The following is a 26,254-nucleotide window of genomic DNA, read 5'->3' on the forward strand; positions in this document are numbered from 1 at the left end:
GTCAATTATTGAGCTTAGTTTGGACTTTTCAACATTTATGCTTTCAGGCAAGCATATTCGTGCTTACTTGTCATGCGCCTAGATTTATGGTGTCGTGTTATGCCCAAGCCTATATTTTCTGTGTCGTGCCATGACAATTATGTTGTGTCTAACCCAAACTTATATTTTATTTTTTTCTATACCGTACTCATGCTTGAAATAACCCAATATTTATAGCTCTACACAAGGGTCTTGCTCATGCTCCATTTTACTCTATCAAGATGTTCCTCCTAAGATGCCCTACTAGATACTTGACCAAGAACTACCATGTACTTGTTGATTCCAACTACGATATAGGTTCACACCACCATTGTAAGTTGACGCGTGTATCCACATAAGCACCTTTTATTGGTGACACGTCTTCACTGAAAAATTTGTGATAACAAGGCTTGATTCAACAAAACTTGTGCAATTTCCAACACCCAATCTTTACACAGAAAATATGAAATTCGATATTTTACAATCTTGATAAGTTTAATAACTACACCAAAACTCATTCATCCACCATACAACTTGCATTTAAAGATTGCCACAATTATACAAACAAATGGTTGTTTACAATAAAATAATATACATTCATATAAATATATTATATATATGTAGGACATGTTTTCCTGTTGGGCAAATCACTGGGTCTTGAGCAGTTCCTCATACCATGGCCTGTGAACATTGCATGTTACAGCTGCCACAACAATTAGTACTTCTGCAGCCTTGACCAAATTATCCGCATGAAGAGTGGCACCAATTGGCCGAAGAGATGCCTCAGCAAGTTCTCTTCCCTTGATTCCATTTCCTCCAAAGACAACCCCTCTTGCAGCTAGATAAACAGCATGAGAAACCCGTTTGAAAATGGCATCACCAGCTTGAAGGCTTTTCCCCAACATGCTTGCCATAATCTGCTTCCTCGCCTCGAGTTTCTCTGGGCATGAATGATGGTCATTATTTTCTGCACACCCACTTATTGTTTTAACAATGTCTGGTATACCAATGTCCTCGCCAGTTTCCAGTTGGCTAGAGAGCTGATTTACGCATCTTAATGCTATTGCCTCCATGTCCAGAGCATTAGTCACTAAGTTCTCGTTCAACAGGGTTTGACGAAGAACCAAACAACTGTGAAACACAATAACAATTTTATTATTCACATTCCCATTGGCAATGGGAATATATACATGCTTGTATACATTGGCTGAGAATGAGTTAGTTTTCATATAGAAAAGGCAGAAATAAGCCGTGCAATCTAGTGTGTAAATCATAAATGAGAGAGGCTGAAACATCAACATGAACCATGCATATATGCATGCAAAAATCATATTGTGTGAGGGTGATGCATGCGAAAATCATATTGTGTGGGTGAGAGAGAGGTGGGAGAGTGGAAAGATTGTACATGATGTCTCAATTTGTAGTCAGCACAGTTTATATACCAAAAATTAGTCAAAGTCTTCTACAATGCACAAGTCCTATACTAAAAGTCTCAAGGATGAAGCATACTTAAGGTAGCAATGTTTTACCAAATTTCCATACTTAATATATCAAATAGCAAGTTGAGGAAATCAGGAGACGTCGCATATGATGAGTTCACTTACCAGGTAGACATTACTATAATCTTCTGAAATTGAGATTGAACACCCCTTAGCCTGGGAAGATTCATCTTAAGAGTTTCAGGCAAAACTTCTAGGCTCAGGCCGCCTACTTCATGTACTAGCTTTAATAAACCAAATCTAATCAACAAATCAATTTCTTCACCCACACACTCCGGTAATTGTTTTCCTGGAAAAGGTGTATCTGTGCAAAATAAATAAATAGATGAGCAAAACCGTCATATTTATAATTTTCCACAAGAGAATAAATAAATAAGTAAACAAGTTGAGTTACCAATAGTGTCTGTTGAAGAGGTTTGGGAGCTGAATTTTGTTCCAAAAATGTTGCCTCCAGTCCGGAGAGTGGTGGGGGGAAGTACAGAGGAAGGTCCACTATTAGTAACAACAGATAAAGAATTATTGTATTCATGCCACTCCTGCTCTACCATCATTTTCGCAGATGAAACCCATTGCCTTGTAATTGGCAAAGAAGTAGAGGCTAGTGCAGGAGAACCATGCCTATCAGAGAAAGCTTTTCTCAGATACTTTATACCAGCATTGCCCTTAATGAGTGGTTCTACCATTCTCAAACGTGCTCTGCCAATCTCCCTCTTAAGAGTCTGCGAACAAAATATCAAGTTAACTTTATAACATGGGATGCAAAAATGAAAATGCCATTTTTTTATAAGGATTCTACTACTCACAAGAGTAAGGAGATATAGAAGGTAGGAGATGAAACACAAAATCATAAAGAGGGTAATGGAAAGTGGATACTAGTAGCACTAAAGTAGCAAAGTACATTTGTGTGTATGTGGAAAATTAGCCTTTGATAGTCTTTATTGATAGAGAATTTGATCTTTAAATAGGCACTTTGTACAATATAAATAAATCTGGTATTTAATACCAAATATTCTAGAGTAATTACAGATATTCTAGAGTAAATCAATTAGCCTAAAATTATATAATCTAATTATAGTAACTTTCTAATAATTCAGCTTGGTTTTCTTATTGGAAAGGTACTGAGTAAATGCTTAATATACAATATTTTCTACACCCTCCCTCAAGCTGGTGCATAGAGATTCCACATACCCAGCTTGCAAACTAACTCGTTGAAACTTTCTATTAATAGTCCTTTAGTCAATAAGTCAGCTGTTGTTGCTTGCTAGGAATATATACAACACAGTTCTTTTCCATAATTTTTTCTTTAATGAACCACTTCAACATGCTTGGTTCTATAGTGATGGACTAGGTTGTGTGCTGTTGATTGCTGACTTGCTGTCGTTGTACAACTTTATAGGCTCGGTCCTTCGAAGTTTTAATTCTTCAAGTATGCGTTTGATCTAAATTAATTCGCACTCCTTGAGCAAGAGCTTTGAGTTATGCTTCGACACTACTTCGGGCTACCACTGGTTGCTTCTTACTCCTCCACGTAACCAAGTTCCCTCATACTTTAGTTCAATATCCAATTGTTGATCTCCTATCTTCAAGTGACCCTGCCCAATCTGCATCTGTGAAGGCCTCAACATCTCTTTCCTCATTCTTTTTTAATATTAATTCATATCTTGGAGTTTTCTTCAGATTGCATAAAATTTTGTACACGGCTTCCAAGTGTTGCCTTATATGGGATAAGTCGATCAATTTTCTCACAAACCGCTGGTACATTCCCTTGTCAATTGGTTTTTTTTTGTTGGTTTATACTTGCCTTTTGGTTCAACTGGTGTCGTCATAGGTTTACAACCACTCATTCCTGTTTCCTTGAGTAGATTTAGGACATATTTTCTTAGAACACAACAATTCCTTGTTTTGTTCTTGCAACCTCCATTCTTAAAAAATACTTCATTGGTCCAAGATCTTTTATCTCGAATTCTCGAACTAGTAAGTCTTTAAGTCTTTCTTGCTCTCCATAATCATCACTGGTGAGTATCATGTCATCAACATAGACAATGAGAATAGATATCTTACCCTCTTGTGAGTGTTTGAAGAACAAGGTGTGATCCGATTGAGCCTGTTTATACCAATATTGTTTCACCACCCAATTAAATCTTTCAAACCATGCCTATGGAGATTGTTTTAAGTCGTAGAGAGATTTTTTTTCAGGTGACAGACATTTTCTTTTCGATATCTTTCCTCAAACCCTAGAGAGATTCTCATGAAAACTTCCTCTTCCAAATGCCCATTGAGGAAGGCATTTTTTATGTCTAATTGTTGTAGGGGCCAATCAAGATTTGCAACTACTGATAGCAGAGCTCGTGTTTAACTTGCCAACAGGTGCAAACGTCTCGTTGCAATCCACTCCATATGTTTGGGTGAATCCTTTTGCAACGAGTCTCACTTTGTATGGGTCTATTGTTCCATCAGTCTCATGTTTACCCGTAAATACCCACTTACACCCAACCACATGTTTATCTCTAGGTCGATTGACTATTGTCCATGTTGTGTTGGTTTCTAGTGCCTCAATTTCCTCGTAGATTGCTTTCTTCCATTCTTTCTATGAGAGGGCCTCAGTTATGTCCTTAGAAACTACCACTTGCTCGACTTCTGCTAGGAAAACTTTATATTTTGGAGTTAGTATACTATAACAGACATATCTGGACATTGGAGGTAGAGTATAACTTCGGACTCCCTTCCTTTTGGCAATAGGTAACTCAGACTCGGGTTCCACCATACTAGAAGGGTCAACATTAGGAATATCATTAGGCAAGATGATGGGATTGAGAGAAGGATCACTTACATCTGGAACAGTCTGTGGGTCAGACTCATGAGATGTTGGAGCAGCAGTTGGTTGTATTACCTGATGGTCATTTGGTCACCGAGAGTAAACTAAAAGTTCTTTAGTTTGGGGCTGAGATTGTTGCTCAAATGTTCCTATGGTAGATAGAGAAGGAGATGAGAGGGATTGATGTGAATAGTTTGATCGATTTCTGGGATAGCTCTAGGTAGGCAAGTATCCCAACTAGAAACTTCACTCACTGTCCTTTCCTGAATTGAAATGTTGGGATAAAAAGGTTGTTCTTCATTGAATGTGACGTCTATGGAGACATACATACGTCAAGTAGAAGGATTATATAGCATTTATACCCCTTTTTGGTAGAAGAGTAGCCCAAAATTCAAATTATTTCTACACCCTCTCTCAAGCTGGTGCATACAAGTCCCACATGCCCAGCTTGCACACTTGCTCATCAAAATTGTCTTTTAATAACCTTTTGTTAGGAAATCAGCAGTTTGTTGTTTGCTTGGCACATAAACGACACGGTTCATTTTCTTCAATTTTTTCTTTTATGAAATGACGGTCTACCTCCACATGTTTGGTTCTATCATGATGAACCGGATTGTGTGCTATATTAATAGCTAATTTATTGTCGCTATATATTTTCAAAGGATTCACTCTTTGAAGTTGTAGTTCTTCAAGAACTCGTTTGATCCAAATCAATTCACATACTCCTTGAGCAAGAGCTCTAAGCTCAGCTTTAGCACAGCTTCTTGCGACAACAGGTTGTTTCTTGCTTCTCCAAGTAACAAGGTTTCCCCATACCTTGATTTTCTGCCCTCAATTGATACAATATCCAGATGTTGATTTTCTGCCCTCAATTGAACCTACCCAGTCTGCATCAGTGAAAGCTTCTATGCTTCTTTCTCCATTTTTTCTGAACAGACATTTTCCAGGTGTCTTCTTTAGATACTGTAATATCCTGTAAACTACCTCCAAGTGTTCTTCTAAAGGGTTGTGCATACTGACCAAGCTAACTGCCAAGGCAATGTCAAGTCTGGTGTGAGACAAATAGATCAATTTTCCCACTAGTCGTTGATACATCCCTTTGTCTACACGTTTCTCCTTTTCTTTCTTCTTGTACTTCCCCTTGAGTTCCACTGGTGTTGCTGCTGGTTTACATCCGAGCATACCGGTCTCTTTGAGTAGGTCAATAACATACTTACGTTGAGATACTGAAATCCCTTGCTTGGTTCTTGCAAACTCCATACCCAGAAAGTATCTCATATGACCAAGATCTTTTACCTTAAATTCTTGGGCTAGTCTTTTAAGCTCCTCCATTGCATTAAGGTCATTTCCAATTAAAATCATATCATCGACATAGATAATAAGAATTACAATTTTACCATCTTGTGAATGTTTGAAGAATAGAGTATGATCCGACTAACCTTGTTAAACCCATGCTTCTTGATTTCTTGATTGAACCTCTCAAAACATGCTCATGGCGACTGCTTCAAGCCATAGAGAGATTAAGTGACATATTATTTCTTTTCCATATTTTCCTTTGAAGCCAGGAGGAATCTTCATATAGTCTCCCTCTAAATTTTCATTTAGAAAGGCGTTCTTAATATCAAGTTGTTGCAATGGCCAATCAAGATTAGCAGCTATTGATAGGAGAATTCTTACTGTGTTTAGCTTTGCCACAGGTGCAAATGTCTCTGTGTAGTCCACCCCGTAAGTTTGAGTGAACCCCTTTGCAACCAGTCTCGCCTTGTATCTTTCTATAGTACCATCAGCTTTGTATTTCACTGTGAATACCCACTTGCATCCTATCACATGCTTGTCTTTTGGCTCAACAACTATTTTCCAGGTAGCATTTTTTTCCAACGCCCCTATTTCCTCTTCAACCACTTTCGTCTACTCAGGAATGGACAAGGCTTCATCAATATTCTTTGGAATAATTGTCTCCTCAATTTTGGCAGTAAAGACTCTGAATTTTGGTGTGATTCTGTTGTAGCACACATACTTAGATATAGGATGTAGAGTACAATTCCTCACTCCCTTCCTTTTTGCAATAGGCAAATCTGATCCTATCACACTCGAACTAGGATTAGAATCAAATGAAATTGGACTCAAAGAATCACTTATATTGGGATTTGTCATTGGTTCAGACTCATGGGAGACGAGATCCGTAGCAGGCTATATTAGTTGATGTTTGTCACATCGTCTAGTATAAACCAACTCTTTTTCTGCATTTATTCAGTCTCTCTTTTCCATTTCAAAAGTGTTTTGTTCAAAATTTAGCACAGAGTTGGACTCAATTGGCGGATTAGACTCAATGGGTGGACTGAATTTTGGGTCTTATCATTGGTAAACAGGTATCCCAGCACTGAGTATCCCTAACAATCCCTCCCTGAAGCGAAGTGTTAGGATAAAAAGGTTTCTCTTCATTGAATGTGACATCTGATGAGACACTAAGGCGACGAGTGAGAGGGTTGTAACATTTGTAGTCCTTTTTGGTGGAAGAACACCCAAGGAAAATACACTTTTGAGAACGAGGATCAAGTTTGGTATGATTAGGTCCTAAAACATGAACATAGGTTATACAACCAAACATTTTTAGTGGAATATCTGAGTAGGTGAGTCTGAGAATAAATCTTAAGAAGAGAAGAAATGGGAGTTTGATATTGTAAGACACGAGAAGGCATTCTATTGATTAAATAAGTTAAAAAATCTTAGGAAAAGAAGTATTAAACATGAGAGCCCTAGCAACTTCTAATAGATGTCGGTTTTTCTTTTCAGCAATCCCATTTTGCTGGGGAGTACAAACACATGAACTCTGATGGAAAATGCCATTGGAGATAAGATAATCACCTAAGATTGAATTAAAATATTTTGTACCATTATTAGTGAGCAAAACTTAGAGATTAGCTTGAAATTGATTTTTAATCAATGAATGGAATTTTTTGAAGGTGCCGGCGGCATCAGATTTGTCTTTTAAAAAAAATACCTAAGTTAAACGAGTATGATCATCTATAAAGGAGATAAACTAGTAGGTATTAGGGATATTTGTAACGCGAGATGCCCCCCACATGTCACTATGAATGAGAGTGAAAGGATGAGATGCCTTATAGGGGCAAGAACGAAAAACACTTCGAGTATGTTTTGCAAATTGACACGCTTCACATTTGAACATGTTCAAGTGTTTGTTTTTAAACAGACTAAGATACAAATGTTTCAGATAGGGAAAACTAGGATGTCCTAATCGGCAATGCCATCTCATAATATCAATATTAGAAGCAGTACAACCAGAATGCAACCTTTTATTACCTTGAGCAGATGAAGGGTCACCATCAAAGTAGTACAGCCCACTACATTCTCTTGCAGTTTCAATCGTCTTCCCTGAGGAAAATTCCTGGAAATCACAATGTAAGGGTGAGAATTTTGCAATACAACCTTGATTAAAGGTAAGTTTGCTAATGGAGAGGAGATTACAAGAAAGATTTGGCACATGGAGGACATCTTTAAGAGTAAGGAGAGGAGATAGATAAATGGAATCTTTACTAGCCACAATTGAGAGAGAGCCATCAACAATTTTTATTTTACTAGTACCTAGACAAGGACTATAAGTAATGAACTGATGAGATTGACCAATCATGTGGTCAGTTACGCCAAATTCGATGATCCATGATGAAGTTTGAGCATTAAAACACATCAGAAATGTTTGGAGTGGAGAAAAATCCTGGAGAGTGCAGATCTGGTGCGAAAGTCGACTTGAGCAACCTATGGAGTTGAGCAATCTGATCTGTGGTGAAAGGGAATGTGTCACGTTGAGCACCCATTATAGCGTACCAAGTGAGGTTGGGGTCAGTTCGAGAAGGGACCATGGTTGATTTTCAATGGTCCGAATAAAAAAAACTGAACAAACCAAAAAAGGACAGCAAGGGCAAGAACACGCCGAGGTGAGTAGGAGAACCACAGATGAAGGAAGCCAAGGAAGAGGACGCCAAAAAAAATGGCTGTCGGAGGCTGCACGCACCGGCGCGTGGCAGAGAGGGCAGCGGTTGGAGGCGGCGCGTGGGGCTCATGCGCGACTTTATTGGGCACCGGATTTTGGGGGTACGCCGATTGGAGGCTGGGCAAACTCCCTGGGTCGGAGGTGAGAATAGAAAACCACTCCAAAATAGTTTTCTAAGATTTGAACCTCAAGAATACCAAAACCTAACTTTTTCTAAGAAAGGGTTGAGAAAAAATGAAAAAAAAAAAATCCTAATTTTTTTGCTTCTAAATCTCTGATACCATATAGAAAAACATACTCTTGATTGTTATTTTCATTTCTAAAGAAATAGCCTTTAAATAGGCTGAATACAAAAGGTATATTCTAGGTATAAACTAATTTACATTAATTACACCTTAGCTGTAACACTAACTAATAAATCAAATTATTTCTACTCATCAATGAAAGTGATAAACTATCTAGTATTTGTGGCATTAGTTATTCTAGATGGTCCCCATATATCACAATGAAAAAGAGTAAAGGGCTGAGTTGATTTGTAAGATACAGAAAAATAACGTGTATGTTTAGTGTAGAAATATTAGTATAGAAATAATATTTGTTAGGATCTGAAATTAGTGTATAAATATTGAATATTTATTTTGTAAAATATGGTGAATGAATTGTGATATTTTATTCAATAGAATAGTATGTATTTATATACAAAATTAGAGACTAAATAGGAAACTAACTAAATACAATTAACTAATATAGAGCTAATATATTCTAACACTCCCCTTCAAGCTGGAGCATAAATGTTAATCATGCCCAGCTTGTTACAAAGATAATCAACCCGCACCCCCATTCAAAGCCTTTGTAAAAATATCTCCTAATTTTTCTCCAGTCTTCACATATCTTGTGGAGACCAGGCCTTGTTGAATTTTCTCACGAACAAAATGACAATCAATCTCAATATGCTTAGTTCGCTCGTGGAACACAGGATTTGAGGCAAATATGAAGAGCAGCTTGATTATCACACCATAATTTTGCTGGAACTGAAGTCTTAAACCCGAATTCAGTCAAAAGCTGATAAATCCATATTATCTCACACACAGACAGTGCCATACTCTATATTCTGATTCTGCACTGGATCTAGACACAACGTTTTGCTTCTTACTCTTCCAAGAGATTAGATTACCCCCAACAAAGACACAATAACCTGAAGTGAATCGTCTATATACCTTGGAGCCTGCCCAATCTGCATCAGAGAAACATTCAATCTGGGTGTGTCTATGACCCTTGTAAACAATACCTCGTCTTGGTGCTCCTTTCAAGTAACACAAAATTTGCTCTAATGCTGCCCAATGATGAATTGTTGGAGAAGACATGAACTGACTAACAACACTAACTGAGAATGCAATATTTGGACGAGTCACAGTTAGATAATTCAACTTTCCAACCAATCTACGATATTTCTCAGGATCTTCAAATGGTATCCCATCACGTGTAAGATGCACAGCTGGATTCATTGGAGTACTACAAGATTTTGCTCCCAATTTTCCTGTCTCAGTTAACAAATCAAGTACATACTTCCTTTGAGACAGAAAAATACTTTGTTTACTCCAAGTAACTTCAACTCCCAAGAAATACTTGAGCACCCCCAAATCCTTCGTGTGAAACTGGGTATGAATGACAGATTTAAGGGATGAGTGCCTCCAGTATCATTTCCAGTGATAATGATGTCATCCACATACACAACTAACAACATGATACCAGCAGTTGATCTTTTATAGAACACAGAATGATCTGACTTACTTTTCAACAAACCAAATTTCTCAACAGCCTGACTAAATTTACCAAACCAAGCACGAGAACTTTGTTTCAACCCATATAAAGATTTGCGAAGACGACAAACTCGCCCTAACTCCTCCTGAGCAACACACCCAGGAGGTTGCTCCATATACACTTCTTCCTCAAGATCCCCATGAAGAAAAGCATTTTTAACATCAAGCTGATGCAAAGGCCAATGATGAATAGCTGCCATGGAAATGAACAGTCGAACAGAGGTGAGTTTAGCAACAGGAGAAAAAGTATCACAATAGTCCACTCCATAGGTTTGAGCATAACCCTTGGCAACAAGACGGGCCTTTAAGCAAGCAATTGTTCCATCTAGATTGACTTTAACCGTAAACACCCATTTGAACCCTATGGCCCGTTTTCCTGAAGGTAAATTAACCAAGTCCCAAGTACCATTCGCAACTAAAGCATTCATCTCTTCTATCATTGCAGCAAGCCAACCAGGATGAGACATGGTTTCACGAACAGTTTTAGGAATAGTGATGGAATCAAGAGAAGCAATAAAAGAGCAAGAAGAAGAGGACAGATGATTATAAGAAACAAAAGAAGAAATAGGATATGTACATTGGCGTTTACCTTTACGTAGTGCAATGGGAAGATCATCGTTGAGTTCCGAATCTGATGACGAAGATGCAGGTGCAGGACATGAAATGGGAGGTGGAGGAGGTGGACGCCTGGAGTACACTATAATAGGAGACTTAGGAGGTGGTGGAGGTGTAGGCATTGCGGGAGCTATGACAGAGGCAGGTGAAGGAACAAGACTCGTCAGAACATGTATCAGACGCAGAGGATGTGACTGAATATACCAACAAATCATCATCCTCCCCCTGATGTGTAGGATTAGGTGAAGATGAAAAATAAAGTGTATTTTCCACAAAAGTAACATCAATAGACACAAGATATTTGTTAAGATCGGGACAATAACACCTATACCCTTTCTGAAGACGAGAGTAACCAAGAAATACACACTTTAATGACTTAGGATCTAATTTGGTGACATGTTGACGGACATCTCGAGCAAAACAAATACTGCCAAATACCCGAGGAGCAACTGGAAATAATGACTTACCAGGAAAAAGAATTTTAAAAGGATGGCATGCGATTAATAAGAAAGCATGCTGTGGAAACTGCATCGGCCCAAAAAGGTTTAGGAACTTTCATTTGAAACAAGAGGGCACGTGCAGTTTCAAGAAGATGTCTGTTTTTACGTTCTGCTACACCATTTTGGGGTGCAGTATCAACGCAAGAAGTTTCATGAAGCATGCCATTAGAGATCATATAAGATTGAAATTGAACATATGTGTATTCCTTGGCATTATCACTTCGCAAAGTACGGACAGACACATTAAATTGATTTTGAATCTCAGCACAAAAAGCATAAAATATAGAAAACAACTCAGAACGATTTTTCATTAAATATAAGCAAGTTACACGAGAATAATCATCCACAAAAGTTACAAAATACCTGAATCCAGGTTTAGACAAAATAGGAGAAGGACCCCAAACATCAGAATGAACTAACTCAAAAGGAACACTAGCACGTTTATTGACTCGATGACTCAAACTAACACGATGATGTTAGGCAAACTGACATGACTCACAATCTAATGAAGACACCTTACTATATTGGGGACAAAACTTCTTGAGCAAAGGGATGGATGGCCCAAACGACAATGAGCCTCAAAAGCGGAAGCGACACTCGGACAAGCAATAGGAGTTGAGGACAGTGGATCAAGAACATACAGGTCGCCAGATTCATGTCCTTTACCAATAATTTTCTTCGTCATAAGATCTTGAAATAAACAATGATCTGGAAAGAAAGAGATGCAACAATTCAAATTACGAGTGAGTTGATTAACAGAAAGCAAATTAAAGGATAAATTAGGTAAATGTAAGACTGATGACAAGGTAAGCAAAGGTGTAGGAGTAACAGTGCCAGATCCAAGAACAGAAGATAGTGATCCATCAGCTAAGGTAACAGAAGAAGTGGGACTATAAGACTGAAGAGTGGAAAAGAGACTGGAATTACCTGTCATGTGATCTGTGGCACCAGAATCAATGACCCATTTTGAGGATGTGGAAAGAAGGCATGCATTAGATTTACCTGAATCAGCAATTGCAGTGACAAAAGGAGATGACTTGAGTGATTCCTGGTACCTTGAGAACTTGGCAAATTCATCTGCAGAAATAATGACCGATTTGTCAGATGCATCACTAGTGCTTGTAACATTAGCATAGTGTTTTTGCTGATTTTTAAACTGTAGCTTCTTACACTCGAATTTGGTATGACCTGGTTTCTTACAATAGTTGCACATAATGCTCCCGGATTCCGGTGTTCGATTGTCAGGCCTTTGTGAATTGACTCCTTTGGAACCATTTGGAGTAGAGTTTCTCCATGGTGCATGATTATTATGACCAACCAAAGCACTATTAAGAGAAACAGATGTAGTAGTTTCTGTACGAAGAACACAGCTAAAGACATCTTGTAAAGAGGAGACATCAGACCCAGAAAGAACCTGTGACTTTGCAGAGTCAAAGTCAGATGAGAGTCCTGCTAGAAAGCTCATGATAGCCATCTGCTCTCGCTGGCGCTGTTGAACCTTCACATCAGGACTAAATGGCAACAACACATTCAGCTCTTCGTATGTCCTCTTAAATGTCATAAAGTAGTTCATAAGAGACTGATCTTGTTTCTCCGCGCGATAAAAGGCTTTGCAAACATCATACATACGCGATAGATTGTTTTTTCCAGAATACAAAAACTCCAAGTAATTCATTAGTTCTTTAACCAATTAAACTAATTACCTCATTATCAATAGAATTTCGAATTTGAAGAAACAAGCGAGCATCCTCACGTAGCCACACTTTTCTTGAATCATCTTTTTCTTTGGGAGGATCATCAGTCAAGTGATCATCTTTGTCAATACTCCTTAGATAAAGTCGAATCGTCTTACTCCATTCCAAATAATTCGAACCAATCAATTTATGGTCCGTGATTTTAGACATCACGGGAACCACATCAGAAATAACTAGTGGTTTTGGATCTGATTTCATCTCTGCCATAACCTCAAAAACAAATATCGGAAGAGACAAGACAGAATCGAACAACGAAGAACTAGTAAAGAACACCTAGATACAAAGAAGTGAGAAATACCAAACTACAACCTGCGACAAATGCGAGTAGGCTCAAGAGGTGCCGAGAAACGAATCGGAGATGATTCGCCGTCGAAATCCCCGTCACACGCGCCTCCACGCGCCGGCGCGTGGGGTAGGTGGCAGAAGGAACAAGCGGCGCGTGAGCCACTCGCGCGAGGAATCCGGCGACCGGACTTTGGAATTTGGCAGATCGACGGCTGGGCAATCTTTCTGAGTGGGCAGTGAGAACAAATGATCACTCTAAAGATGGTTTCCGTAAAAAAAAGAACCCTAATTGAAAAACCCAAATTTGTGATGAACCCTAATTGAAAATCCCAATTTGTAATGAACCCTAATTTCGAATTTCGAATTCCCAATCCCAAAACCTTCTCTGATACCATGTAAAATATGGTGAATGAATTGTGATGTTTTATTCAATAGAATAGTATATATTTATATACAAAATTAGAGACTAAATAGAAAACTCACTAAATACAATTAACTCTAATTTCTACAACCAATGTTTAAAATACCGCTTTTACGCCTCAAGGCGTTTTGTTTTTGTGAGACGAGGCGTATGCCTCAAGGCGCATTGAGGCGTACGCCTCAAATATTTAATTAAAGAAATATTTTCATAACATCTAAAGATATAAAGTAAGATCAATGTGTCTTATAAAACTCAAACATAGAATAAAAAATATCATAAAACTCAAACATACCATAAAATGTATCATAAAACTCAAACATAAAAATCTCATAAATTATCTAAATTTCTAAAATAAAGTTAACTTTTGTTTCTAGAACTAGAATCCTAGATTCTACTATCCTAGAACAAACTTGAGTAGTAATGGGACGATGATTTAGAAATCATATTCCAATTCATCATTGTTTGACAAATCATAAGTTTAAAATAAGTTTTAATAAGTTTTTTTGGGCCTATTTATACAAGATTTTTATTTTGGGTTGTCTTTTTGGGCATAAAACAGCCCATTACCCGTGAGGCGCACGCCTCAGTCAAATTCCGCCTCAACCGCCTCAACTCAGCGCCTCACTGTAGTGAGGCGTACGCCTCACCTCTGCTAAGCAAGGCGCACGACTCAGTGCGTTTTTTTTCCGCCTCACACTGAGGCGCGCCTCAAAACCGTTTTTTTAAACATTGTCTACAACTAATATACAGCTAATATATTCTAACATATTTCTTTCCATGTATAGTTATTTTATTATTTATTTTCCTAGTTTTTAGGGAATTTTGTTCATAACAAAATTATAGGATAGGTTCTTTTTCTTTCTGTATAAAGTTATAGTTTTGTAAACCCTTGAGATACGATTAATAAGAAAGAATTATTCAGAAAAATCTGCACGGTATCAGTGCCGACACTCTAAACCCTATTAAAAAAAAATTGTCATCCCTCATCAATCATAACAGCCACCATGTCCAAGCCAACAGAAAATCTTCCAGGCAACCCCACTCCTGATGGCTCCTTATCCTCAAAGTCAATCCAAGTCGACGGATCCTATTATCATCTCTTCCAATCCAAATCCAAATCCTCCCCATGTCCTTGATAGTTCACCTCTCCCTATTACATGTCATAAACTCAACAGCAAAAATTACCTTCAATGGTCTCAATCTATCATCATGTACATCTCCAATAGAGGGAAGGAAGAATATCACAATGGAGCCCAAGGAAGTTGATCCTACCTATCTTCAATGGAAAACATAGAACAATATGGTAATGTCGTGGTTAATAAACTCTATGCTTCATGAGATTTGAGAGAACTTTCTTCTCTATCGGACTACCCAAGATATTTGGGAGGCAGCTAGTGATACCTACTCAAGTTCTAAAAACTCTTCGGAACTTTTTGAAATAGAAACAAAACTGTTTGAATAGAATCCAACGTCACACAGTATTATAACACAATCACAAGGCTCTGGCAACAACTTGATATGTTTGAAGTGCATCCTTCGTGTCCAAATGATGTTGCCCAATACAAAGAAATTACTGAGAAAAAAAGGAGTTACATATTTTTATTGGAGTTGAATAAGGACCTTCACCAGGTCATGGGGAAAATAACGAGTCTCAAACCTTTCCCTCCCATCCGTGAAGTTTTCTCTGAAGTTAGAAAGGAGGAAAGCCGCATGAAGTTGAAGATGCAGGACTCAACAGTGAAATATGCCATGCTCACTCATTCCTCCTCTCAAGATGACAAAACCCAGAAGGGCATACCATGGTGTGACCACTGCAAACAACATGGTCATGTTCGTAATACTGCTGGAAGATTCATGGCAAGCCTACGGACTGGAAACCTCGATCCCGACCTAATCAAGAGCGTGCTAATGTGGCTACCACTACTGAAGAAGCATCCAGTGAGGTCGGTTCGACCTTAAAAGATCAAATTGATGCATTGCAAAAGCTTCTTGGACAGATGAATCAATAACAGCAACATGTTCTTCCTTCAGCAATGGCTAATGTAAGTTCAATGAGTCCACAAGGTACAACCTCTCATGCATTTGCTACTCACTCAAACTCAGGTCCTGGGATAGTGGATTCTAGGGCACACCTGACCAAATGACAAGTGATTTACAAGCCTTCACTACCTTCAAACCGTGAAGTCATTCATTCCCACACAATCAGAATTGTTGATGGATCTCTTTCCAAAGTATTAGGGATCGGATCTGTAAAAATATCAAATGATCTTCTTCTTTCATTTGTTCTCTGTCCCTAAATTACATTGCAATCTTCTATCCATTAGCAAACTCAGTAGAGATCTTAAATGTGTGACTAAATTCTATCCTACTATTTGTGAATTTCAAGTTGGGAGCTCGGGGAAGGTGATTGGCAGTGCTGAAATGCATGATGGTCTATATATTCTCAAGGACACTCCTACAAATAAAGAAGTTCAATAGTTCAATTGTGTTTCTAATTCTTGTTTTAAGTCAGTTTTCAATTTTGTTTCTATTCCTAGTGAAAATCTTGTTATGTTATGGCATTTCCGTCTTGGACATCCAAACTTTGGTTACCTTCAAAAATTATTTCATCACTTATTTGTCAATAAAAAGTTCAAATTTTTTTTCATTGTGAAGTGTGCCAATTGCAAAACATACTAGAAATATTTATTCCAGCACTTCTTACAAATTTTCACAACCTATTTCAATGATACATAGTGATATTTGGGGCCACTCAACGGTCAAAAATATTAATGGCTCTAGATAGTTTGTATCCTTCATTGATGATCACACTCGAAGAACATGGACTTTTCTCATGAAAGAAAAATCAGAAACTGCATCCATTTTTAAAACATTCAATTCCATGATTTAAAATCAATTCAAACAAAAAATTAAAATTTTGAAAATTGATAATGGGAAGGAATATTTTAACTCCATTCTTGGTTCATACTCGTTGGATCAATGCATTGTTCATGTTAGTTCATGTGTTGATACTCCTCAGCAAAATGGCGTAGCTGAGAGAAAAAATAGACATCTTCTTGATGTTTCACGAGCTATTATGTTTTAAAAAAATGTCCCTAAACAGTTTTGGGGGAAAGCCTTGCTTACTGTTACCTACCTAATTAATCATATACCTAGCCGAGTGTTACAATTCAACACCCCACACAATCTATTGCTGTCATCATACCCCCATATCTTGGCATTCTCCTCAGAGCTACCACTTAGTCTTCGGCGGTCTTGCATTTGTCCATATCTATGGTCACATAAGATCAAAACTTGATCCAAAGTCTCATAAATGTATTTTCATTGGCTATTCTAGCACTCAAAAGGGATATAAATGTTACTCTCCGATTACAAAAAGAGTGTACAACACTATGGATGTCACTTATTTTTAACACCAGTCTTTTTTCCCAACTCCTGATATTTAGGGGGAACATTCGAGGGAATATCAGCTTTGGGAAACTCTTCAAGATAATCAAGTTGCATTCCTGGAGTCTCATATCGTGATATCTCAGCATCTTATTGTTCCAACTCAACGTGTTTTATCAAAATCAGCTGGTTCTTCTTTGTCCATTCAACCAAATTTGGGTCCTAATAGCACAATTCTATTCTCCTTTCGTAAATAGTCCATCGACCAACCATCCATCAGCCAGTCCTCCTTCGGAAAATACAAACACTCTTCCTACTTCATCACCTCTTCAAATTCAAGCACAACCTGATGTAAAAAACAAAGAACTTCGTGTTTATAAAAGGGAAAAAGATGGGAATATAGAGGTCACCATGCAAAGCTAGGACTATTCAGACATACATCCGAGCTCTCCTGACCTTGAAAATTCTAAAGGTACGGATTCCATGACTGATGAGTTAGTTCCTCCTATTGATTCTGATCTTGATTTACCAATTGCTCACCAGGTTAGAACTTGCACTAGTCATCCCATAGAAAGATATGTTGCTTATGGAAAACTAACTCCAATGTACCGAGCTTTTGTCTCTCTTGATCATGTTCAGATTCCTACAAGCATCTATAAGGCATTAAAAGATCCAAAATGGAAGATTACAGTTGATTAGGAGATTAATGCACTTGAGAAAAATGGTACATGGGTTCTAACTAAGTTGCCTCGTGAAAAACAGGCAGTTGGGTTTAAGTGGATTTTTACAGTCAAATATAATTTAGATGGAAGTATCAACAAATTCAAGGCTCGATTGGTTTCCAAGGGTTTTACTCAATCATACGGTGTTGACTATCAGGAAACTTTTACTCCCGTTGCTAAACTTAACACAGTAAGAGTTATTTATCACTTGTTGTAAATTGTGACTAGCCTTTATATCAATTAGATGTAAAAAAGATGCTTTTCTAAATGGAGAGCTAGAAGAAGTCTATATGGAGGTTCCACCAAGACTGGAGAAGCACTCTAGTGGACGAATAATATGCAAACTTCTCAAATCCCTCTATGGCTTGAAACAGTCACCTCGGGCATGGTTTGATAGATTTGCAAAGTCAATTGTGAAGGTTGGATATACTCAATGCCATGTTGATCATACCTTGTTTGTAAAGTTTTCTTCAACAGGAAAGCCGGCAATCCTCATCATCTATGTAGATGACATAATTCTAACTGGAAATGACTCGGATGAAACTTTGAATATCAAAAGGCTTCTTGCATGAGAATTTGAGATCAAAGATCTAGGACATCTAAACTACTTTCTTGATCTAAGGAAGGAATTTTTTTTCAACGAAATTATTTTCTAGATCTTCTAAAAGAAACTTGGAATGATTGGGAGCAAGCTTGCAGACACTCCAATGAACCCGAATTTGAGAACCAACTAAAGTGGGGAATCAGTTCCAGTAGAGAGGGGGAGTTATCAAAGATTAGTAGGAAAACTGATCTATCTTTCTCATACTAGACCTGATATCACCTTCTCTGTCAGTGTGGTTAGTCAACATATGCGCAGTCCTTATGAGGAACACTTAGAAGTCATTTATCGCATTCTAAGGTATCTAAAGATGGCACCAGGTCTTGGTTTGCATTTCAAAAGGCACAACAATCGAGACTTAAGATTTACACAAAATTCAAACAGACGATCAACCAGTAGTTACTACACCTATGTATGGGGTAATCTCATTACCTGGCACAGCAAAAAGCAATCTATCGTTTCAAGGAGTAGTGTAGAGTCAGAATATCGAGCATTGGCCCTAGGTATATGTGAAGGGAAGTGGATTAAAAGGCTGATGAATGAATTAAGAATTGACTCTTCCGAGGGTTTTAAAATGCAAGTGATAGTCAAGCTGCTATTAGCATTGCTAAAAGTCCGGTTCACCATCATAGAACTAAACATGTTGAAATAGACAGACACTTCATTTCTAAAAAGGTGAATTCAAAGATTGTACTCAGCTACATTCCTACAAGGAACTAGATTGCAAACATCCTAACAAAGGCCCTACCAAGACCAAGCTTTGAAGAATTCAATTTCAAGCTGGGTTTGTACAATATATACAACTCAGCTTGAGGGGGAACTCAGCTTGAGGGGGAGTGTAAAGATATCAGTATAGAAATAATATTTGTTAGGTTTTGACATTAGTGTATAAATATTGAATATTTATTTCTTTCCTTGTAAAGTTATTTTATTATTTATTTTCCTGGCTTTTAGGGAATTCAGTTCACAGCAGAATTATAGGATCAATTCTTTTTCTATCTGTATAAAGCTATAGTCTTGTAAACCCTTGAGATACAATTAATAAGAAAGCATTATTCTGAAAAATCTTCATTTAGCAAACTGACAAATGTCACTTAAAAGAGCTTAAATTTTATTTTGAAACAACTTAGGAAAGAGATATTTAAATGGGAAAAACAAGGGTGGCACAGCCTATAATGTCACTGCATAATATCATTATTACGAGAAGTAATACAACCATAAACAAAAGTTTTATTTACTTGAGCAGGAAGAAACAGATCAATGTAATACAACCCACTACATGCCTTTGTACTCCCAATCAATTCCCCCAAGGACATATCCCAGAAAGTACAACAGAGTGGTGAGAAAGACAACATTGCTGATCTCGAGTGATTTTACTAGCAGAGAACAGATTACATGATAAATTTGGGACATGAAGGACATCATAAAGAGTAATAGAAGGGGATAAATATAGACCCTTTACCAGCCACAGAGGAGAGGAAACCATCAACAATCTTAATTTTTTGAGTACTTGGACAAGGGTTATGTGGTAAACTAATGGGACTGACCAGTCATGTGATCCGAGGCTCCTGAATCCACAATCCAAACAGAGTTTTGAACATTGAAGGCACCGGAGGTACCTAGATGTGAAGAGGATGATGGAGCAGATGCAGTAGCATTCTTGGAGGTATAAAGAAACTGATGGAGTTGGGTAATCTGAGTTGGAGTGAATGGGAAAGGTTCAAATGGAGCGGCAATGAAGGGTTGGCCTTCCGAAGGGGCACAAGCAGAGGAGCAAGGCTTCCAATCAACAGGCTAAGTTATCAACGGAGCGAGGCATCCATCATAAGAGATTTTGTTGAGAGTGGCCATAAGGAAAGAGACGAAGGCTGAGAGGAAAAAAAAAAGGCTTCGAAATTTCTAGGTTAGAGGGAAATTTCTGATACCATGTGAAAAATTAGCCTTTGATAATCTTTATTGATAGAGAATAAGGCCTGTAAATAGGCACTATACAGGTATAAACAAAACTGGTATTTAATACTAAATATTCTAGAGTAAATCAATTAGCCTAAACTATATAATCTAATTGTAGTAACTTTCTAATAAGGGTTTATACCTTTTTCGACCCTGTGTTTTTTTCCATTACCTTTTTGGATACTGTGTTTTGATAAATTACTTTTTGGACCCTATGTTTTGTAAAATGGTTAAACCCGAATTTGGTCAATGTTTTCTCAACTAAAATCACAAATAATTTACCAAACTAACAATTCAGAACAAAAATAAAATCATTCTGCTTAAAAACTGTGTTGTTATATTCAATTTTTTCTTCATCAAAATTGAGTTTAGGGTTTTATTTTAACAATTTTACAAAACATAAGGTCCAAAAAGTAATTTGTCAAAACACAGGGTCCAACACAGGTAATGGAAAAAAACACAGGGTCTAAAAAGTTATAAACCCTTCTAATAATTCAACTTGGTTTTCTTATTGGAAAGATACTGAGTAAATGCTTAATATACAATATTTTCCACAATATCAAATAAATTTTTACTGTGGTATCAAAATACATGAACTCCCTTAAGTATCATCAACATCAAAAAAAGGATAATTCGAAAGAATATCTCATTTGGTAACAATCATCTCCACATTTGAACCGATTGGAAGATATAGAAATGGTTTGAACTATGATATGTTCAAAACCGGGAATAATAATAATCTACAACAACTTCATGTTTCAAGCTAAAGATCTGAACACCCAAAAAGAAATATGTAGTTTTGTGTGAATAATACTTCTAATCTGATTTTATTGATGAATAGTATGGCCTATATATAGGCTGAATACAAAGAGCTAGACAATATATAAGAAAAAAATACAACCTAAACTTAGCTGTCAATTACAACCTAAAATTAGTTGTACAAAATATATTTACAATGATATTTCTACAAAATATGTTTAATATTTTGTAATAATAATTACTTAGCAGGACCCACACTCGTTTCAGACCATGTCATACAATTACAAGCATTGAAGTAAAAAAAAAAAAAGCACAGGTTTTTACTAAAAAGAAAGGCAAGAATAAATGTGAGCCCTTGATATCAAATACACACCTGAATCTGCTGCAAAACAAAGCGCAGACCCTTGGTTATAGCAAGGGCACATGAAGCTTTTGATTTGTCTTCAGACTGTAAAATTTCTCCCAGTTCTTTTAAAAACTGGTAATGTGTAGTCTTCATATCATCTTCCTTAGCTGACGCAGAAAGTTTCCTTGAAGTCCCTAATGCAAACTCTAGAACCTTTCCAAGATAATCCACATCTAAATCACCTGGTCTCAGCATCTTCGTAAAATTGAAAATAGAAAAAACAAAAAGGAAATGGAAGTCAAGAATATATTTATATTAGAAATTTTAAAAACTCCACCAATGTCAATTAAATGAAATTATTAGTTAGTTATTTACCTGTGCGAGAATTTCAATATTGATACTTTCCATAATTTCTTGTTTCCAACTTTTAGGAGATATATGACATAGTTCGTCTCTTACTTCTGTGACAAGTTTAAGAATCCAGCTGAAGTCGGACTCATTGTCTTTCATGGACTCCATGACACCATCCCAAAAAGCTTTTTCAATAGTCTCTCTCACATTTGCCTGCACAGGAAAAGGTATTTTTTTTATGCATACATCATAATCTATACACTGATTGCTTAATACAAAGAAGTTTATACACCAACCTTAAGACTGTTCTGACCATCATTGCTGACTGTCAAACTATCAGCAATACCAAGGTGTTGATCATGGAGAATTTCATTTACAAGCAGCTCATTCTCACCAACTACTAAGGTAGTAGGGTTCAAATGACCATCTGCACCACTTCTGAAAGACAAAGAAGAACCCGCTTCTTTGGCAAGGTCAGATTCATCTTTGTCAAAGACAATATGATTCGTTTGACTATAACTTTTATGGGTGTCTGCAAGACCACTTGTTTCAGCAGATGCAGGTACTAAAGAATCACCCAATGAAGCAGGCTGAGAGGAAGATAATTGAGCAGATTCCTTTAATCCAACATATCTGGACCGTACCTCAGAGAGAGCAGCTTCCAAGTTTTCAAGTCCTGGATTACCACTTAGCTGCTGCAATTTTTCCCTTAATAATTTCTGATTTTCTGTAATCTACCATCAACCAGTAAAATTAAAAGAAAAATAAGAATAAGTGTATAACAGTGGGACTTCCTAATAGGGAAAAATAATGAATTAACAAACAATTTACAAAATAACAATACCTTATTTTGGATAGCCTTCATGTCAAGTTCGGGAGTCAGCTTACAGGATTGCATAGAAATCTCAAGTTGGCAAGCCGCTCTCACCAGATCATGCTCTCACAACTTAGCATCAGTATCTTTCCATGCAACAAATTGCAACAGGTACGAGTGCCATGCCTTATCAAAGGTTTCTAGCTGGGATGTGAAAGTAATTATGCTGGGTGCAGGAGTTGTATCTTTCTGGGCAGTCTTATTTGACCCATGTAATATAATCTCAAGTAATAGCTCAAATTCACCAATAAAATTAGTTGCCGACTGAGCCAGATCATTCTCACTCTCTCTTCTCCCATTAAAAACTGCATTTGGGTGTCCCAGTATCATATATGCACAAAGAAAAACTCTAACTGGATACCTAGGCAATGCAACTGAACTTAAAGAGGCTTCATTATTAGAAAGAATGTTCTTAGAAACCTTCTTGATTTTAATGTTTTCCTTTCTGACTGGTGAAGCAACACGCTGCAGAAGGTAATCAATGTTCTCCAAACTAGGAAGACTGCTACCAGTAGCTGCTTGCGAGATCAAATATCGACTCTCTTGACGATCAAGTAATGCTTTTGTGCTTCTAATAGTTGTAGCTGATTCAATTTTAAGGGCAAGCTGCTCAAATGACATTGACTTAACAGATTCTTCACTAATTGCTAGAGCCTCAAAAGCTTTCGCTAGGGCAAAAGTAGTTCTCCTCAAATGCAAAAACCGTCTCACAGACCTGGAAATGCAAAAGAATGATCAACATGAAAAGTATTTAGACAGCTTCCATCACATTCATTTTAATATCCTAAACTTGAGTACTTAGACAATTTCTGTCACAATCGAAGATCACTTCATTTTAATATCCTAGATTTAATTCTTTCAGAATTTGGTGCAAATTAATATGCTCACATCTAGTTTCCCGTGGAAAAATAAGAAATTTCTACTTGTAATATAAGCGTTGACTGTCTAGGTTGATTATATTACAGTTTTTTTGTAAGAATTTAGAATTGCAATGATTCTCTCTTTCCTTCAACTCTGAAATTACCAGTGCAAAAATTTATTTTTTATCTTCCATTCCACAATTTCCAAGCTAAATTTTCTTTTCATTTTGTAGGACAGCTAGTGAGACATCTGGCATGACATTTGATCATTTAAAGTATTTCTTTTTTTTCTGAAGATAAACTCTCAGAAGGATAAATAATAGTGAAATGATTCAAGGATTGAAACATGGTGCATACATAGGTAAGCTATACACCTATTCTAGGAAAGTTAACTTATTTACATTAACATTGTTCGAATTGATTACGTGGCCAAGTTACAGCTTACAAGAGATATAATTACAATCAGGAAAGTAAAATAAGATTCAAAGACAACCAAGAAAGTCGGAACTATTATTAAGAAAAAAGAGGTGGCTAGTATTTGGCATTTACACCCAAAAACTGAGTAAAGTGAAATAAAAATGGAAGGATTTTCCTTCTGAATTATTAGGTGGTGTTAATGTTTCTATAAGCGAAACCCAAAAACATTCCAGCACTTTAGTAGGAATCCGAGTTTTTTATATGGTACACATAGGTAGCATTAGAGTCTTGAAACGGGCTTTGTTAAAAGCTTTATATGAAAAATACGGATGATTATAAGATATCTCAACTTATTTAATTAAATTCACCTCTCTCTCATGCAAAGATTTCAATAGAACCGTAAATTCATAATAAAAACAAATAACAGTTGAAGAGGACGCCACTTGACAAACACTCCCGATTTGAGCTCTACAAAACATACATGACATAAGAAATACTCTACAAGGGAACTTCCAAAAAACCAAATGTCCTGACAAAACCAAATTCTAGTTAGCTTTGACTCAAAGATGAGTGAAAGACTGCATTAAAATCTCAAAACTCAAAAGGGACTGCATGAACGATGGGTAATGCATTGAAATATGACTAATGCCTGCCCCTACCCTTATGATCCATGTCATGTTAACTTTCATACGCAATTTCTGATTCTCAAATTTGATGAAACCCACACTGAAAAAATTTCTAGACGATGAAATGTTGCATACCAAATCCTTAGAAACACTTATTTATATGCCCTAGGTACTTTTTTCTAGGACTCGTAGCATCTTACAAGGTCTAGCTGACCATTCTAGTAGAGATAAGACGCTGATATTAGTTAAGGATGGTATAGTTGACCAAAAATGTTGCTCCCATTGTGTACTAGCGTTGCATCTGTCAATTAGCAAAGAGTAATAAGTTGCAAAACATAAGTTAGTACACCACTATCCGTTCCATACTCCCCCCTTCTTTCTTAACATGATCTAAATATGTTCAAATATACAGCAGGAAAATTGCACTATAGCTAAACCATCCATTTGTTTAATGATTGAAAGGACCCGAGAAGCATCACTAGGTTCAAATATAGAGAATTGCATTATTTTATACAACTTTTATAAACATAAATATGTATGTACATATATATATATATATATAAGTGTTTACCTTTTCTGATCAGCACCTTTAAGATTTGGCTCAAGCCGCTTACCCAGATCTTCGTCTGTAGATGAGGGAGACGAATCTGTCGACTTTGGCACAGCCTTTTTTTACAACAGCTCATAGAATTGCTGCACAGTTCAACAAATAAATTTGAATTGAATGGAAGAAAGAAGAACAGCATTTATTCAAATTCAAATCTTTTACTGAGTTTGGAATCAGTAGTGAATTGAGGGAGAGAAAGCGAGAGAGAGACAGAGACATGTCGTCTTTGATGAGCTTGATTGAGTTTGGATTCAATGTGTTCAGCAGTAATGGGCGATTTGGAGACCATAAGACGGCTTCTAAGCCTTGGAGGAAGCTTTGGAGAGAGAGACTTAGGAGGAGACATTGGCGACCCCTTTTCTTCATCTTCCGCGGGAAAATTCATTGCAATTCCTCGTGCTTTCTCCGACATTACTATTACAAATCTAATTTCGAACTATTTCGATTTCAACAGTGATCGGTTTCAACTATTTCTTGTTTCAATCGTTGTTTTGAATTTTCTTTAATGAAATAGAAAAAGAAAAAGAAAAAGGTGAATTGTGGGGCAAATAAGCGTTGTTACCGGACCATTCCTGGATATTTTAAGAAGAGAAGACAATAGAAGAGAAGGGTGGAGAAAGTCCAGAATGTTCTTTTAGTTTCCGGTTTTAGAATAACGGATAGTTGTTTAGTTTGAATACCGGGTGGTGTTGTGTTTGTGACGGATGGACATAAAACAAATCATACATTATGGTGCTCTTTGTTTGCAAAATGATAACGGCAAATGTAACCGTAATGATAATAGGGATAGAAATGAATGTAATTTTAATTGAGATTTTGGTATATTAACATAATAATGATTATTATATTTGCTACAGAATCAAAAAGAATTGGAATAAAATGTATATTATTTTGATTAAAAATATATTTATTTTAATAAATAATTTTTAATCAAATTATTATTATCTTTTAATATTAGTTTTTATTATATACTAAATTATTATTTTTTATTGAATTATTCTTATAAGAAAAATAT

General features: G+C 36.8%; 1 protein-coding gene across 2 annotated transcripts; it reads right to left on the reverse strand.

Moving 5' to 3' along the window:
• Nucleotides 1-432: 432 nt before the first annotated feature.
• On the reverse strand, nt 433-25,892 carry LOC133777415 (uncharacterized). Of its 2 annotated transcripts, none has more exons than XM_062216984.1 (9): nt 25,457-25,892; nt 25,204-25,325; nt 22,700-23,444; nt 22,152-22,589; nt 21,880-22,068; nt 21,532-21,759; nt 1,912-2,236; nt 1,623-1,821; nt 433-1,149 (listed from the first exon to the last, which is right to left on the reverse strand). In XM_062216984.1, the coding sequence occupies exons 3-9, from the start codon at nt 22,751-22,753 to the stop codon at nt 666-668; spliced, it is 1,917 nt and encodes a 638-aa protein (XP_062072968.1). In that variant the 5' UTR covers nt 22,754-23,444; nt 25,204-25,325; nt 25,457-25,892; the 3' UTR covers nt 433-665. The 2 variants fall into 2 exon arrangements, with proteins under 2 accessions (XP_062072968.1, XP_062072969.1); XM_062216985.1 differs by having other exon boundaries at nt 25,451-25,892.
• Nucleotides 25,893-26,254: the final 362 nt, after the last annotated feature.

Source organism: Humulus lupulus, chromosome 5, assembly GCF_963169125.1.
Source record: "Humulus lupulus chromosome 5, drHumLupu1.1, whole genome shotgun sequence".
Taxonomy (NCBI): domain Eukaryota; kingdom Viridiplantae; phylum Streptophyta; class Magnoliopsida; order Rosales; family Cannabaceae; genus Humulus; species Humulus lupulus.